This window comes from Fukomys damarensis, unplaced genomic scaffold (assembly GCF_012274545.1).
Source record: "Fukomys damarensis isolate Sample0158 unplaced genomic scaffold, DMR_v1.0_HiC HiC_scaffold_24, whole genome shotgun sequence".
Taxonomy (NCBI): domain Eukaryota; kingdom Metazoa; phylum Chordata; class Mammalia; order Rodentia; family Bathyergidae; genus Fukomys; species Fukomys damarensis.
This window is the reverse complement of record NW_022900936.1, coordinates 66366244-66384697: the sequence shown is the minus strand read 5'-3', so window position 1 is coordinate 66384697 and position 18454 is coordinate 66366244. Positions and strand designations below refer to the sequence as shown.

Below are 18454 nucleotides of genomic sequence, written 5' to 3'. Positions count from 1 at the left end.
CCCGCACGGCGCACGGCTACCTTCCCAGCGCTTGAGCGATGGCTGCTGGGTCGGGAGCAGGCATGGTTCTCCTTCACCATACTGATTTCTGTAGTGCTTGTATCTGTTTACACTCCCACCAACAATGAAGCCCCCTCCCATAGTGCGGGGGGTGGGGGGATTATGGGGGTTCAGGGGTGCCCGCACGGCTACCTTCCCAGCGCTTGAGCGATGGCTGCTGGGTCGGGAGCAGGCATGGTTCTCCTTCACCATACTGATTTCTGTAGTGCTTGTATCTGTTTACACTCCCACCAACAATGAAGAGTATTCCCCCCTCCCAGGAGCTCCAGCATTTTTTATTGTTTGATTTCTTGAAGATAGCTGTCTTAATTACTTTTCTCATTGCTGAGACAAAATACCTGACACCTAAAGTTAAGGAAGGAAAGCTTTATTTAGTTCACAGTTTGTAGAAGTTTCAGTCCATAATTGGCTGGCTCTAAGGCAGGGTGGCATGACAGATAGGCACCGCAGAGGAGAAACAGTTCATGGCTGGCAGAAATTAACAAAGCAACAAGGGTACAATCACAGTTCTTTCTATCCCTTTTATGCAGGCTACCTAGGTCCTTTACTTAGGACAACCCTTAGGATTAAGGGTAACACTCACATCTTCAATCTTCTTGCTCTCGAGCCTAGCATGGTACCATGAATCAATCCCAGCATCACATACTCTAGAACTACCTTTGAGAAAGCCCTACCTATGACTGCATGAGGCTTTAGGGGGACATCTAGACACAAGTCATAACAACAGCCATTCTTTATGGACTGAGATGCAATCAGCATTGTTTTAATTTGCATTTCTTGAATGGCCAGTGATGTTGAACATTTTTTCATATATTTATTGGCCATTTGTATTTCTTCATCTGAGGAGGTTCTATTCATTTCAGATGCTCATTTTAGAATTAGGTTTTTAAAGTTGGGGATTAATTTTTTTTTTAGTTATTCTAGATATTCATTCTTTCTCTGATGAATAGCTGGCAAAGAATTTTTTTCCTGTTCTGTAGGTTGTCTCTTCACTCTATAGGTGGTTTTATTTTGGTACCAGGGATTGAACTCGGGTACTTGTGCTTGCAAGGCAGGCCACCGAACTGTGGAGCTAAATCCCCGGCCCGATGCTTTTTTAATTTGATGTGACTCCATTTGTTGATTGTTGATGTTAATTTCTTTATGCAACTGGGGTTCTGGTCAGAAGGTCTTTGCCTACACTTATGTCTTCCAGCAGACTGTTTCTGTTTTAATATTTAGATTTTTGATCCATTTTTGTTTTGCTTTTTGCTTTTTGTTTTTGTACTGTGGATCGAACTCAGGACCTGGTGCTTGCGAGGCAGACAGCAGCACCACTGAGCTAAATCCCTGGCCCGATCTATTTTGATTTTAGTACAAGGTAAGAGATATATGTCTAGGTTCAGTCTCCTACACATGAATAGTCAATTTTCCCATTATCATTTGTTAAAGAAACTATCATTCTTCCAGTGAAAGGATTTGCTCCTTTGCCAAAGATAAGGCAGGTGAGTGTGACTGGAGTTGTTTCTGCATCCTCTATTCTGTTCACATTGCTGCACAGTTTGGTTGGTTTGTTTTGGTTTTTGGTACCACAGAGTAATGTAGTTTCATTGTAGAGATCTTACATTTTCTTGGTTTGTTTAATTTCTGAGTTTTTCATTTTTCTATTGTGAAAGGTATTATTTCCCTCTCAGGGGGCTTTTTTTTCCCCCCTGGTGTTCAGGAACCCTCTTGACTTTTAATTGTTAACTTTCTATCCTGCCATACTACTGAATTTGGTTATTAGTTCTGGGAGTCTTGTAGAGGAGCTTTTTAAGTCTTCTACGTAGAGGAGCATGTCATCTGCAAATAATGATAATTTAACTTCTTTCTTTCCTGTCGTTATCCCTTTTATTTCTTTCTCTTGCCTGATTGTTCTAGCTAATGTTTTGATAACTGGACTGAACGGGAATGGTGAGGGTGGATACCTGTTCCTGATTTTAGATAGAAAACTTTTAGATTCTGTCCATTTAATATTAAGTTGGCTATTGGTTTGTCATAGATGGCTTTTGTCAGATTGAGTTGAAGAGTTTCTGTACCTATTTTCTTTAGGATTGTTATTGTGAATGGATTGGATTTTGTCAAGTGCTTTTTATCCACCCACTGAGATAATCATTTGGTTTTTGTCCTTCTGTTTATGTGGTATATTACATATATATAATTGCATATGTTGAACCATCCCTCCCTCCCTTGAATGAATCCTACTTTGTCATGATGTGTGATCTTTTTGATGATTTGCTGCAATCTGTTTACAAGTGTCTTATTGAGGACTTTTGCATCAGTGTTCATTAAAGAGATTGGCCTATAGTTCTTTTTTTCAGTTGGATCTTTTTCTGGCTTTGGAATCAAGGTGATGCTTCCAAGAATCACTTTGGCAATATTTCTTCCCTTTTGATTCATTAAAGAATTTGAGGTATAATGGAATTAGATCGTCTCTAAAGTTTTTATAGAATTTAGCAGTGTTTATCAGGATCTAGGCTTTTCTTAGTTGATAGTTTTTTGTTGTTTTTTACTTCTTCAGTTTCATTGCCTATTACTAGACTATTCTGGATTTTTATATCTTCTTGGTTCAGCTTTGGTAGTTTGTATGTATTTAGAAATCTATCCATTTCTTCTGAATTTTCCATTTTATTAGGTACAGGTTGTCAAAGTAGTTATCAACGATCTTCTGGATTTGGGCAAAATCCATTAGGACTTTGCCTTTTTAATTTCTAATTGCGTGAATTTGGGTCTTTTCTTTCTTTGTTTTGGCTAAGATTGGCTAAGGGTTTATTTTGTTTATTCTTTCAAGGAACCAACTCTTCAATTCAGTGCTTCTTTGTATTTTTTTTAGTTTCAACTTTACTAATTTCTGCTCTTTATAATTTCCTTCTTTGTGCTAGCTTTGAATTTGGTTTGTTCTAGTTCTTGTTTTGCTAGAGCCTTGAGGTGCATCATTAGGTCATTTATTTGTGCTCATTCTTTTTTTCAGATGTGGAAATTTACTGCCATAAACTTCCACGTTAGGACTGCTTTTGTTGTGTCTTGTAGTTTCTGGCATGCCATATTGGCATTCTTGCTTGATTATAGAAACTGTCTTCTTTCTTTAATCTATGATCTATTGATTATTCAAAAGGGCATTAGTTAAATTCTGTTTGCATAGTTTTTGTGGTGTCTTTGGCCATAGATTTCTAGTTTCATTTCACTGTAATCTTTTTTTGGGGGGGTACCAGGGATTGAACTCAGGACCTTGAATTTGTGATGCAGTTGCAGCACTGCTGAGCTAAATCCCTAGCCCCTCACTAGGATATTTTGTATTTATTTAAGCATGCTAGTATGTGGTCTGTTTTGGAGAATGTCTTGTGTGCTGCTGAGAAGAATATATATTCTCTTGTTGCTGGATGGATTATATCTATTAAGTCCATTTGTTCAAAGATTTGGTTCCACTGTGATATTTATTTGTTGATTTTTTTTTTGTCTTGTTATCTTTCCTTTTGTGACAGTAGGGTATTGAGGTCCCCTATTAAAATTGTATTGGTGTTTATCTGATTTTTCATGTTCATTAGTGTTTGTTTTATGAAGTTGGCTGTGTCAGTATTTGGTGTGTATATGTTTATAATTGTTAAATTGTTGAATTTCTCCCTTTACCAATATGTAGTAAACTTCTTTGTCTCTTCTGATCAGTCTTGGCTTGAAATGCACTTTGTCTGAAATTAGGTTAACAACTTCCACTTTTTTATAGTTTCCTTTTGCATAGAATATTGTTTTCCTCCCTTTCCTTTTTAATCTGTGAATTTGGTTTTGGGTTTGTGTCTCGTCTACTGCACATTGTTGGGTTTTGTTTATTGGTTCATTCTGGCAATCTGTGTCTTCTGATTGGGGAATTGAGACCATTCAGATGTAGGGTTATTGCTGAGAGGTATTGACTTATTCCTGTCATTGCATTATTTTCCTGTTGCTAATTTCCTTATTGTTTCCCTTTTAATTAACAGCTTATCCCACAGGTATATTCATTCCTTTTGACTTATTGGCATTGTTGGCTTCATTGTCTCTTTCAAGGATATCCTTGAGATTTTTGTAACGATCTTTGGTAGTCATGAATTTCTTGAGGTGCTCCCCAACGTGGAAATACCTTCTTTCTCTGTCAATTTTAAGGGAAAGTTTTGCAGGGCTTGAAACACTTCAAGCCCTCCTGGCACCTAAGGTTTGTATTGAAAATTATGCTGTAATATTAATGAGTTTATCTTTATAAGTAATTCATTGTTTTCTCTAACAACTTTTAAAATTTTGTCCCTGTGATGGACTGTTGGTACAGAAGTACCCTCAGTTCACAAATGCTTTTGTTAGTGAATTCTGCGCTGGGTGACGAACACGATCACAGCTTGCACAAACACACATGTGGCCATCTTCTTCAGAATTGTGAAATGAATTAAGTTCTTGAACCAAATAAGTTATTGACTTATTTTTCCCCTGGTACCAGGGATCGATCTCAGGACCTTGTGTTTATCAGGCATGCATGGCACCACTGAGCTATATCCTTGGCCCAGCCATCATTGACGTTTAGTTCTTATATTTTGATATAAGCTTTAATCGCCCGGATTTCTGATTGAAATCTTTTCATGGACTCTACTTCTTTGCTTTCTGGTCATTCATGTTTTGTATCATTTTGTTTAGTTCAGCTAGCTTTTTATTAGAGTGTTCTCAAAGTTCCTGGATCATTTTGGTTATTACTTCCATTATCTGTTTAGTTATATCTTCTGTGATCTGCTGAGTACCTCTTTCATCTGTTTCTAACCTCCTCTTATCCTTCTAAGTAATTTGGGTGTGTAATTTTGGTAATCTGGCCATGGGAGCAGCACTTGTATCATTTAAATCCACCAGGAGGTATCTTTCAACCCACTCCCTTGGCTGTGTCCTCCCTTGGCTGCCTCTCTCCTAGTCACTGTGGGAACGTAACATAGGTAGCCCTGAAGTAAACCATGCAGCTGCCCTGAGGCCGGGCAAGCAAGCAACCCTTCCCTGGAGTGGTGTCTGACCAACCATTCTCTCAAGGAATCCATTGGGGCTTGTGCTATAGTATTCACCAGCTGTTGTCTGTTTAAGGACCCCATGGGAGCAGAATGCTGCACTGTCCCATTCAGGGCTGCATTCCTCCCGAGGCCCCCTGGAGTCTCCAGCATTCCCTTTGTCTCTGTAGGTTTGGTCTCCCTTTTCCAGCAGTTCACAAGCTAGAAACTGGAGAGAAAGTGCACATTGTCCCTTCCCTTCTAGTGTTGTTTTCTGTCTCTTCAGTTTCTCTGCAGTTTTTAATTTTCCTGTCAGACCTCTCCTGGTTACCAGAATCTACTTCTCTCATTATTTCTTCCCTAAATTGTTATTTTCTAGTGTGTGGATTCCAAATCTCATAGAGTCTGAGTTGTTCTCACTCACCACTCTGCCATATTTTTTTGTCAACCTGATTTAAGTTTTAATTTTCTTTAATAAGAAACTTTACATTTAAATGAGCATAAGTTACTCAACTTCTTTGATAAGCTCTTCACCGTTCCTGTTTCTTTTATTAGAGGTAGGGGAGAAATTTGAACTATTTATAAGATTTTCTTAATTTTTTTGATCAGGTATATTTGCTGACTAGATAACCAAAATACAGAGGCAGCTAGGGCTTTTTGAGATCATAAGTATGTTTTGCAGAGCAGAGAATGAAGCTATTAATCCTTCCCCCAAACTTTCAATTTTAAGTTATCTTTAAAGAGAAACTTTCTTTCTGGGGGTATAAGTTAGTGGTAGAATGCTTGCCTACCATATGCTAGGTCCTGGGTTTGATCTCCTGTAAAGGAGAGAGAAAAAGAGAGAGGAGAGAGAGGAGATAGGAGAGGGGAAAGAAGATGGGAGATGGGAGGGAGAGGAGGAGGAGGAGGAGGAAGAGAAAGTAGAAGAAGAAGGAAAAGAGGAAAGAAACTTTCTTGTTCTTTATTTAAAAAATAATAATCTTCACTATCTTGTCCAGGAATAACATTCTGTGATTCTGTAAAATTTATTTATGTATTCAGGAAGTCACAATTCAGAGACACATGTATCTCCAAATATGTATCTTGGAGGCTATATGTGGACCTCCTAAACTGCTTCTAGATGCACTGAAACCAAGATTAATACTGATCGCCATTTTAGAACATCTTTTATTCTTAAAACTGAAACAAAAAATACACTCTCCCCTTCTAGCTTGACTGCTACCTTAGTTCATTAAGTGTTTTTTTGTTTGGTTGGTTTGTATTTTAGCTTGGCATTAATGTAAACTGTTACATACTTCAACAACTCTGGTCTTTCCAGAATAGTTCTCATCAGCATTTCTTACATAAGCCTCCAACAAGTAATCATTTACAGAAGTATTAATTTTTTAAATTTAAAGTAGTTGGAAAGCTGTTTTTAACACTCAGGTTTCATTTCTGACGTTGAAAATTATACATAGTTACTACCATTCAAACATTTAAAAATTGAAGTGAAAAAAGTCATTTTAAGAATTATGATTCTTTGATGCCAAATATTTATATAAATGATAATCAACAAAGTGTATGTGCAGTGAGTGAATTTGCACAGAAAGATTTGCCAAAACAGAAACAATATTAGCTTTTGTTTTTTCATGTGGTATGAGATAACTTTGTAGTCATCTGTTGCTTGATTTCGTCTTTCCTCTAGGTGAATATATCAATATCAAGCCTTTTACACCAGAGAAAGCAAAAGGAATTATAATGTCTTTACAGCAGCCTGCAGTCTTCTGTAACATGGTTTCTGACTGGCCCTCACGACACTGGACTGCTGCATACATTTCTGAGGTCCTTCATGGCAGACAGATCCGATTCAGAATGGGAATGAAGAGCACACACACAGGTGGGGCTGGAGGCAGCCAGGCTAACACTGCTGTTCAGTAGCTGCCCGCTTCTAGCGGTGCTCTCCTGTCTCAAGAGATCCTTTATTTTTAATCTTCTTTTTAATCTTTCATTGTACAGAAAGGAAAATTTTCCTGGAATGTATGGAAAAACAGTTTGGCCTAAGGTTTGTGTGTGTATGTATTTTAGACTAAACAGCCTATAGTTTAAACCCTCCTACAAAAGGGTTTTTTTTTTTTTTAATTTTGTTTTTTTAAGAAAACATTTTTTGTGACTTCCAGAAGTTTAGATCTAAACCATAAGATGAGATAACTGTATGTTTAACATTTTAAGAAACTTCCAAACTGTTTTCCAAAGTAGCTGCACCATTTATATTCCCACCAGCAGTCTATAAAGGCTCACATCCTTCCTACACTTACTCTGTTGTTTTTATTAAAGCCATTGTAGTGCATGTGTTCCTCACATTGCCGTTCTGATTTGCATCTCTCTAGTGACTAATAATGTTGATTATCTTTCCATGCGTAGAAATGAGCATTCAGTTATTTTGTTATGTTTTGTTTTGCTTTTTGGTACTGGGGATCGAACTCGGGTCCTTGCGCTTGCAAGGCAGGTGGTGGAACTGCTGAGCTAAATCCCCTTCCCTGACCATTCAGTTATTTTGCTCATTCTCTAATTGGAGTTTTTGTCTTTTTGATGTTGAATATTAGGACTTCTTTATATATCATGGATTTTAGACCATTATCATATATATGAATTGCAAATATTTTCTCTGATTTTGTGAATTACCTTGGTAATTTGTTCTTTTAAAAAATCATTGCTGGGCATGGTGACGTATGCCTATAATCTCAGCAATTGGGAGGCTGAGACAGAAGGATCACTGCAAGTTGGAGGCCAGCTTGTGCTACGTAGTGATTTCAACAAGGCCAGCCTAAACTACATAGCAACACCTTTTCTCAAAAAAAGAAAAGGGGAAAAACAAAGATATTATTTCACTGAATATAAATGCAAAATTTCCATAGTCACTATAGGATAACAGTATAAAAGAGCTAAAACTGGAATCAGCCTGCATGGATTTAAATGTTGGCTTAATGTGTAACCTTGGGCAAGTCAATCACTTTTCTTTATATTAGAAATATTTTCAAGATTAAATGATTTTATATGCACAGAATATTTAGAATAGTATAGTGCCTACTGCATAATAAATACTTAACAAATATTACTTAAAGATAAAATAATATTTTTTTCCAGTACCAGGGATCAAACTCAGAACCTGTGTTTGTGAGGCAGGCACGGCGCCACTGAGCTAATCCCCGACCCCTAGAAATAATTTTAAAATGATATGTGACTTTAATGTATAAAAAATTTGAAAACATGGGAAGACCCTTGGAAACTTAAAAATACCTTTCTAGCTGACCTGTAATCCCAGCACTCAGGAGGCTGAGGCAGGAGGATCACTGTGAGTCGAGACCAGCCTGAGCTCAGCTACGTAGTGAGACCCTGTCTCAAAAAAACAAACAAACAAATTTTTTTCCGATTAACCAGAGTTGATCACTAGTTACAATCCATCCATGCAGGCCTTCTTGTATTAAAAAAAAGATGTTATTAATTTTTACAGCGTGCTTCTTTTTATTTAGCATACTGTGAGCCACTACTCTTGGCATTAAATTTGACTTAAATGCTACCTTATGTCCCTTTGAATGGTAGTGCCATAAATTATTTTAGAATGCTCTTGATTGCTTACAAGTTTAAAATTTATAAATACTACTGTAGTGAACATCCTTGGAAACAAATCTTGTCCAGGTTTCTGATATTCCTAGGATGGAGTCAAGGGGTATGTGAATTTTCCTACCTCAGAAACCTCTGAGTCTTCCTGATTGTTTTGTTATCCCGGTGTCTTGTGACCTAGACTTTTCGTATCCAGCGGCCCCCTGCTTGTCTGTCTCCATGGCTGTCCTCTAGTCTGTATTACCTGGCCCTCTCACCTCCAAGCTGCAGTGGCCTTGTCTCCCCAGGGCTAGTCTCTGCATCCCTGCCTTCCTCTCCCCTGCCATTCTGCAAATGGTAACCAGAGACAATTTGTAAAAATCAGAAATTTAATCTTATATTTCTGCTTAAAACCCTTTCATAGCTTCCCATTACTTTTAGGCTAAAGACCAACTGTTTGGGAGGAAGGGTCAATCTTGCTGAGCTCAGGCTATTTTCAGTTTCTGTATTTTCGAGAATTTGCTTCTTCCCCCTCCAGAGCCTTTGTGTATATATATAGTTCTCTGTGTCTAGCCATTCTTCTTGCCCATTTTTTTTTCCCCTCTAGCTTTGCTTGGTTAATTCCTCTTAATCCTTGAGCTTTTGGTTAAATGACATTTCTTCCTGACTTTGTCCTTCCCCATTCCCCTAAGTCAGGTGTGGCTATCAGAATATGTCAGAACACTTTGCTTGTATTCTTTTCCTCTTCCCCTCCCCTCCCCTCCTCTCCTGTCTCTTCTTCTCTTCCCTCTTTCCTCCTGAAAGTACTGGAGATTAAACCCAGGAAACAATGAGCTACAGTCCCAGCCCCTGAGTTGGTTTCTTACTATATTGCTCAAATTGGCCTTGAACTAGTTATCTTCCTGCCTCTGCTGCCTGAGTAACTAGGATGGTAGGTGTGCGTCACTGTGTGTGACACAATGTATTTTCTTAGCAACACTTAGAACAGTTAAAATCACATGGTTAGTTCTGTACGCAATTACCTGATTAAAATCTCTTTTTTCAAGGTAACTGTCATGAGGGCAAGGGCCATGTCCCATGGTGGACGAGCAGCTAATGGACACTCAGGTATTCGTGGAGTAGCAGAAAGAGAGGCCTTTGATACCTAGGACAAGAGCTTTGCGGAAAAGTGGTTTCTATTTGGAATCTTCAGGACATGTGTTGATAAATATTTTGCCACTCCTTTGCCAAAACTGAGATTTATCTTTTAAAAAAACTGTGATGGGGAAAATGGTATCTCATTATTTTAATTAACATTTCTTTGATTGCTGGTAATCTTGAATGTAAGTGAATATTAGTAATTTGTATTTTTTTTCTGTTCTTTAAGTATTATAGCTTTATGGTTTCAAAAAATTTTTAATAAATGATTTCCATATTAATATTCTTGGCCCGGGGATTTAGCTCAGTGATTTCACCACCTGCCTTGCTAGTGCAAGGTCCCAAGTTCAATCCCTGGTACCCAAAAAAAAAACCAAACAAAAAAACAATATTCTTGTTATATGTATTTCCCAGCTTATATTTTACATTTTTATTTTGCTTCACATTTTTATAATCTAATTTGATTATTTAATAATTTAATATTAGCCTGTTAACATTTATCATTTATTTTATCCTTATGTATATTGGCCTTAGAAATTATGTTTCCTGAAAATAAATATTCTGTTATCTTCTCCTAATAGCTTATTGACTTCTTTTTCTACATTTTACTTTTTATCTATTTTATAATAATATATATTGATATATGACATTCACTGGATTTTTTAAAGTACTTAAATTGGGAACTTTAATTCTAGCATCATTTACTGAATAATAATTTTTTCACCTTTCTAGCTCTGAAAACTATTATTACATGACTATATTCTTGGGTATTTCAGCATTAGTTTCTCAGCTATATATTAAGCTGTCAGTTTTGGGGCCAGTAAAACAATTTAAAAATAAATCTTAGCACTGATATATATTTTACTGTTTGAAAGTACAGTTCATTCTGCCTAATTACACTTTATTTTCATTTTATTTATATTTTAATTGGTATAAAGTTGTATATATCTATGTAGCATGGGATGTTTCAATACAAGTTTGTATTATGTAATGCGCAGATCAGGATAAGCATATCTCTCTCTTTAGACATTGGTTATTTCTTTGTGTTGAAAATATTTAAAATCCTTTCTACCGGTTTTAAAATAAACATCATATTTTCATTACCCTACTGTGTAATAGCACACCAGAACTGATTTGTCCTAACTGTAACTTAGTACCCATTGTCTAGCCTTTTTTCTGTCTCTTCCTCCCTGCTACCATTTTCATCCTCTACTAACAAATATTCTGCTCTCAACTTCAGTAAATCTTTTTTTCTTAGATATTGTTGAATTTTATTCATGTAAATGAACTTTAGAGTTATGTGGAGTACTCACTTTAAAGAAACCCTGTTAGGACTTTAAGTGAAAGTTCATTAAGGTCTAAAAATTAATTTGGAAAATTACATTATGTAATACTGTATATTCTTACAGAGGAATGTGTAACCTTTGCATACTAAGTCTGTTTCTCAGCAAAAAGATTTGTAGTTTCATATAGATAGACACATTTCTTAAAATACTATAAATTCATTATAGTGGGTATGGCAGGAATATTGCTGCCTGTTACATTTTTTAACTGATTCTGATTGTTACATAGATAAAAGCAGTTTCTTTCTGTGTGTTTATTTTTTATGCAGCCACTTACTGATTTTGACAGTTTTGTTGTTCTTGTGAGTCTTCTTGATAGATAGGCATATAGTTTTATAAATAAGGATATCTTTGTAGCTTCTCTGTTGAATGTATTTATTTCTGTCTTGGGTTTTGTCTAGAATATTTCTAGGTTACTGGAAATAGTGTTAGTAAGTGACTTTTTAAAGAATTAACAGCATTTTTTAATGTAATGCCTTTTTATTTTTTAGGAAGAAGATAGTGAATATCATATAGGCCTTTTTTATAATCCTTTAATATCACTGATATCATAAAAAATTCTCCCTAATAGCATAAGAGTAAAGATTAATATTGACAGACAAAAATGCATGTGGCAAGGAGACATTTCTAAATCTCTCAGTAAACTCCACTGTGATTCAAGCCACATTACACTGTTTTGTAAGTTTTCACTTCCTGGAGTTTAGTCCAACTGACTGAATACTAATGCCACTAACTGAGCCACTTGCTGTTGGTGAGGAAGAAACAGGAACCTGTTCCTGTTTAAAAATACAACAGGTGTGTGTTTGCAGTATATAATGATTACATTCAGTGTGGGGAGTTGGTACGTGTACATAGCCCATCTTTTTTTTTTTTTTTTTTTTTTTGAGACAGGGTCTCACTATGTAGTTGAGGTTGACCTGGAACTCACTTAGCCCATTTTTTTTTTTTTTTTTTTTTTCTTTTTGAGACAGGGTCTCACTATGTAGTTGAGTTTGACCTGGAACTCACTAAGTAGCCCAGGCTGGTCTCGAACTCGCAGCGATCCTCCTGCCTCAGTTTCCCGAGTGCTGGGATTACAGGTGTGCACCACCACGCCCAGCTACATAGCCCATTTTAATCCTGTTTCTTAATCCCTTTTCCCTCTCCCCTCCATTCCTTGTTCCTGTTTTGCAAAAGATCTATCTCAGTTTCCTATTATCTGGCTTTTATTTGGCTCTTTAATTTACTTATACTCTGAGTTTCTCATATGAAAGATTCCAGGTTTGTGTCATTGATTCACTTGACACTTGTCTCAGGGTGCATCCATTTTTCTACAGATGACGGTGCCCACCCTTCTCTATGGCAGAGTAGTACTCTTACCGTGTGTAAACACCACATTTTCTTTTTGTTCATCTGTTCGTGGACACATAGTCTGCTTCCAAGATTTTGCTACTATGAAGTGTGCGGCTATAAACATGAGTGTGCATGTGTCACTGTGGTGTGATGTCTTTAACTCTCCTTGGATGATACCTATAAGAGGCATTGCTGAGTCAGATGGGATTTCTATTTGTGGCCTTTTGAGGAATCTCCATAATAATTTCAGTAGTGGTTGTACTAGTGTGCATTCTGAAGCTAGTTTGGATCCCGTTTATTTTTCAAGATATGTGATCAGCGGTAGGGTTGTACCTCAGCTGGCAGTAATTTGGCAGTGGTTGTGGAAATGCTCCCTTAAACATCTGTAAGTCGGGAGTAGTGATCAGAAACCCTGTTCAGAGCTCACATCCTATGTGTTGTTTCTTGTTTATGAGATGATGATAGTCTGACAACATGGAGAAATAATTATTTTCCTGCTGGGCAAAAAAATATTTTAAAATCTTTTATTATGATCATTGGAAGAGACCTTGGACAGCTGAGCTGCTTCTTACCTAGCATCTGACAGTAAGTGCCTGGTAGCTGCCTGGGCTCCTTAATGTCTCATTAAATGAAGGAACAGTGATGCTGAAATTAGAAAGGAATATTTCCATTGCGTAGACTAAACTTAGGAAAACAACTGTACCACCCAGAGAGAAGGTGCTGTTGTAGCACAGCACAGTACCTCTGTGCTGCTCCCACCAGGGCTGAGTGAAAAGACCTTAGTTTGAGGTCATCGTGTAAATGAAAAAGACTGTCATTTCTATTCACTTTAACCAGTAGTAAGAATTGTCACGTGTAATTTTTACACTTTTACTTTCATTTTTAATGTGCAGAATTTGCTATGACAAAATGAAGTCCTCTAATAAGGGCAGGTTCTGGGAGCTACAATGCAGACTTTTTTGGGATAACTGCCCCTAACTGAAAAGTCCTGTTCCTTCCTCACCAAGAGCAAGTGGCTCAGTTAGTGGCATTAGTTTCAGTCAGTTGGACTAAATTCTAGGAAGTGAAAATTTAACAAAACAGTGTAATGTGGCTTGAATCACGGTGGAGTTTACTGAGAGATTTAGAAATGTCTCCTTGCCACATGCATTTTTGTCTGTCAATATCGGTCTTTACTCTTATGCTATTTCAGTGAATTTTTTATATCAGTGATATTAAGGGATTATACATATACTGAGGCTACCAAGCAGTGTTCTAAGTGTGTCACAAAAATAATCAGAACTTAGAGTTCTTGAGCATGTGGATGTTAATCTTTCAGATAAACTTTAGTAGAACTCTCCTTCTTAAAAGCAAGTGACACAGTGGACTTAGAGTGATTCTTTGGTATACATCCTGCTTTTTAACTCTATGCAGTTCTATAGTTTTAAGAAAAAGGAGGGAAGGGAAATTATAACTCTAAGCAGTTCAGGAAAGAAAAGGAGGAAAAAGATAAAAATGGTGAAAGGAGAATTTGACTACTTTCCAGTTCAGTTAAGTTTTAAAAGGTTCCAAATACCGTAGGAATGATGGAGCACCAACCATGATGCTTGGCGTGTACGTAGCACCCACTGTGCTGACTGACCTACATCCCTCTTGGAAAGATTTCATGCTCTGCAAAGATTTTTTTCTTTTTCTTTTTTCTTTCTTTCTTTCTTTCTTTTTTTTTTTTTTTCCTGGAGATTCAGCCCAAGGAGCATTGAGCTGTATCTGTAACCCTTGAAAAAAAAAAAATTTCTTTATTTTGAGACAGGGTCTTGTTAAATTGGGCAACCTAACCTCAAACTTGCAATCCCCCTGCCTCAGGCTGCTGAGTTGCTAGGATTACACGTGTGCATCAACACACCTTGAGTGTGATTTCTTAAATATTAACTTCCCTGTGTTCATTTAAAATATTTCACTATTTGCAAAGCAAAAAAATAATTTCAGCGCTTTTGGAAAAATAGTTCTTGCATTAATCCAGGACTCCAGTCTTGACTCATTGGTATCGTACCTGTACCAGCAAATCTACCTATGCACAATTAGTAGATCTTCCTCTCAGATGCGCTCCCCTCCCACCATGACCACTCCCATGTTTTTTTGAGACAGAATCACACTGTGTAGTTTAGGCTGACCTTGAACTCATGGCAGTCCCCTTGCCTCAACCACCCAAGTGCTAGGATTACAGGTGTGTGCCACCATGCCCAGTGGTCTTTCCTCTTCTTAAGTGTTGTTAATACAAAATTTTGTATTTCATTATATTTCTCAAGTTCTGTCACTCTGCTTAAAGCTTTATCTTCCATCTAAAATATTCAAAACTCAAGTGTCCCTATTTCTTTTATATTCTTAGAAGCCTGAGCACCATATCCATTACAACTGATATTCTCAGTAAATGATTCTGAAATAAATGAATTAATGAATAAATGAAAAGACTTTAAATTGTCGTGGTCCGCTTAATATTCAGAGGAGCTGTGTATGCTAATTGCGCAGTACAAAGTCAGAAAAATTTTCAAAAGTCTACGTTGCTTTTTAAGAAACTTTAAAATCAAATACACTCTTTGACAGCAGGATCCTGTGAGTAATTTTTGAGTACCCAGTGTGCTTTTGCTGGTACAGGTATCTCTAGTGATACTCATCATGTTAGAAACTAAAACAGAGATATTTAAAACATAAGAACAAGCACCCAAGTTCAGTCCCCGGTACAAAAAAAAACAACAACTTCAGGTGACCCACCAGCTGATGTCATGTAGTCTCTGGACAACATGGCAGACTCATGCCGAATAAGAGTAAAAAAGGCAACTAATGTCTTGGTGTTACTGTAAAAGTGGTTTTGACCTCACAGCCCCCTGAAAGGTTCTTGAAGAATTGGTAATCTCCAGGGTGCCATTGGTTCACTAAATCGGGATGTAATAAGGGCAATCCTTAGTCTTAAAGTTCAAACCATGTTCTTAACCTTTATGTTTAATTATTAGTACTGTGGTATTATGAATGGTTCTAATTATATAGTAGGCACAAAATTCATGAAATATTTAATTAATGTTAAATTATAGATCTCTTTTGGTTGAAATTAACTTATTTTTTAAAAAACCAGCTATTTCTGTGTTTCTTATACATTTAAAGCTGCGTTCTCTTGCATTGCAGTTCCTCAGTTTGAAACCACATGCAGTTACGTGGAAACTACCCTGGAAGAGTTTCTGACCTGGAACTGCGACCAGTCTAATGCTTCTGGGCCATTTGGAGATTATGACCATTCACGATTCTGGGCTTACGCTGATTATAAATATTTTGTCAACCTATTTGAAGACAGTTCAGATATTTTCCAGGTAAATAATACTGTACATTCCTTTTACTCTTGGTGAGAATGTGAGAAAAGATCCTACATTAGAACCTCCCCACCTCCTTCTTCTGTGGCTGCCTTTTTCTTCCATAAATATTCAGTGAGTCTTGAGCATTTTTCCCACTGGAGCCGAAAGATCTGCTCAAGGGATGTGAGATATTTGGCTCACACAGGTGAGCGACCTTCTCCGTTTGCTTTTCAACCAGACTTCTTCCGCCACACCCGTCCTTTCCTTTAAACATGCCCCAGTGGTTTGGAGAATACCAGAAGCATGATTGTGTAAAAAATTTCCATTTTCCACCGACTACACAGCATGTCGTTAGGTATAATGCAGATTCTATGTAGGAGCACTTCTCAGGTGAGTACCAGGCCATCTCTGCCATAGCTGTCCCCTTGGAGGTTTGTTCAGCTGTTTGAGCCCATTGTTTGTGGCGTGATGCAGAGAACCCTGGGCTCCTGGTATTCAGGGTGGAAGCCCTGCAGGGGTGTGGGATTGCCTTGGAGAAGTAAGACTGAACATTCATTGCCATGTGATTTAATTGACCACAGAAATCGCAGACTACCGTAACCTTTTTCCTTTTAAGTGTATTTGGCTTTAAACTGTGAGTTTATTTTAGGGGGTGATTCTGAAAGCTCTCTTCTCTGGTTTCTCTCTTGTGCTAGACTGAGGCAGGAATGAATGTGGTCCCTAGGAGCTTGTTTGGATGACTCTGCCTTGCCCCTAAGCAGGACGCAGCTCCACAGCTCCTTACTCTGCCCCTAGGCCACTGGGGAGAGAGGTATTTCATCCTCAGACAGGCTGTCCACCCCTGCTGTGCTCCTACTGCCTGCCCCCAGCCCTTCTCTGGACTTTGCTCTCATATGAAATGATATTTTTTGTTTTATTTTGGCTCTGGAGCAGTTTCTGTTCAGCTTGTATTTTTTTCTCTTTGAGTCGTGTGTGTGTGTGTGTGTGTGTGTGTGTGTGTGTGTGTGTGTGTGTGTGTTGTTTTTGCTGTACCAGGAATCAAACTCAGTACCTTCTGCTTGTGAGATAGGCACAGTGCCACTGAGCTAAATCCGCAGCTGTGTATAATTATTAAATACAGCAACCAATATTTTGTAGCTTTCCTTTATTACCTTTTAAAATATTTAAATAATTTTGTATTTTAATTTGGAAAAGAGGAAAAGTATTCCATTTTATCCCTTGTTAGTTGTGGGTGTATCTTAATTCTCATAGCCATAAAATATATGCATTGACTTTGATAACATTCAGTAAATGCTTCTCAATCCAAAGTCTATACCAAATTTATTTACTCACTTTTATTTTTTTTTATTTATTTTGGTTTTTTTGAGACAGGGTCTCACTATGTAGTTGAGACTGACCTGTAACTCACTATGTAATCCAGGCTGGTCTCAAACTCACAGCAATCCTGCTTGAGTCTCCCAAGTGCTGGGATTACAGGTGTGCACCACCACACCCAGCCTCACTTTTAAATAATTTTGAGGTAGATGTTTATTCTTATAACCCTAGGTCACATTATGGATCTTTAACCCTGCAACTCATAAATTTTGTAATTAACTTTTGAGTATTTTGTTATATTTTGTTGTATTTCTCATACCCCCATCCACTCTGGATTGGACTAGTACCTTTTTTAATTCTACATTTCAAATAAAATACCGTGTAACGGTAATTCTTATCAAGTATTTACTGGCACATTTGTTTTTTGGTGCCAGGATTGAACTCAGGACCTTGTGCTTTCTAGGTAGGAGCAAGGGCCACTAAGCTAAATCCCTAGCAGCCCCCCTTAGCACTTTTCTAGTGTCTTACATTTATAATCCTCACAGTAATGCTATAATTTAATAATTATCCCCATTTTAAGAAAAAAGAGGCACAGAAAGATTATGCAGCCTAGAAGGGGCTGACCCAGGCTGTGTGCTTCCAGAGCTCTGTCCCCTGCTCTCCCTTCAGCAGGTCTGGCCGCCTGTGTCCCTTGGGAGCTTTTCCGACAGGACAAAACACTCTGGCTGTGAACGTCTGGCTCACTCTGCCTCAGGTGAATCTCTCTGACCCCATCCACTGTTCCATCCCATTCCGGCCATGCTGGCACTAGGGAGACATGTGACCCAGCCTTGAGGTATGGGCATAAAAGGCAATCTTTCACTAATGGGCTGTAATTGAAACTGTAATTAAGCCTTTCAAAATCTGATATTTTCAGTAAATGAATTTTCAGTCTATTCACATTATGGCCATTAATTAGGCAATGAACAGCCAGTATATTCAGATTATATCATCTTTTATGTCAAAGTTTTCTGGTCACCAGGTCTTCTCACATTATAGGTACCTAAGTTGTTGTTTTCTTTTCCCTTCTGTAATTCATTCACCAAATATTACTGTCAAACTGTTCTACATTGTCATGAAATGATAGGTAAACATTAAAACTGATATATTAAAAATATAATTAATTTAAACTATAAATTCATAATATGTTAATATAAATAACATTCTAGAGAAAATAACCATATAAAAAGTGTACAAAATGTCATTAGCAGAATAGATTGCAAGTCTCTCCTATCTGTCTGGCCACAGAAGACAGCTGGATTCTCCTGGATTCTCCTGTCTGCATTTCCAGTCAAGCTGTTGCATTCTGCTGTTGTAGGTCTGTTTA

At 37.5% G+C, this 18454-nt stretch overlaps 1 protein-coding gene across 3 annotated transcripts in view; it reads left to right on the top strand.

Moving 5' to 3' along the window:
- The window catches only part of Hspbap1 (HSPB1 associated protein 1), a 66389-nt gene that overhangs the window by 19490 nt on the left and 28445 nt on the right, over positions 1-18454 (top strand). For all 3 annotated transcript variants that reach the window (XM_010618010.2, XM_010617998.3, XM_010617992.3), the window contains 2 exons: positions 6748-6939; positions 15611-15792. In XM_010618010.2, coding sequence (XP_010616312.1) covers positions 6748-6939; positions 15611-15792 — 374 coding nt within the window. The remainder of the gene's footprint in view (positions 1-6747; positions 6940-15610; positions 15793-18454) is intronic.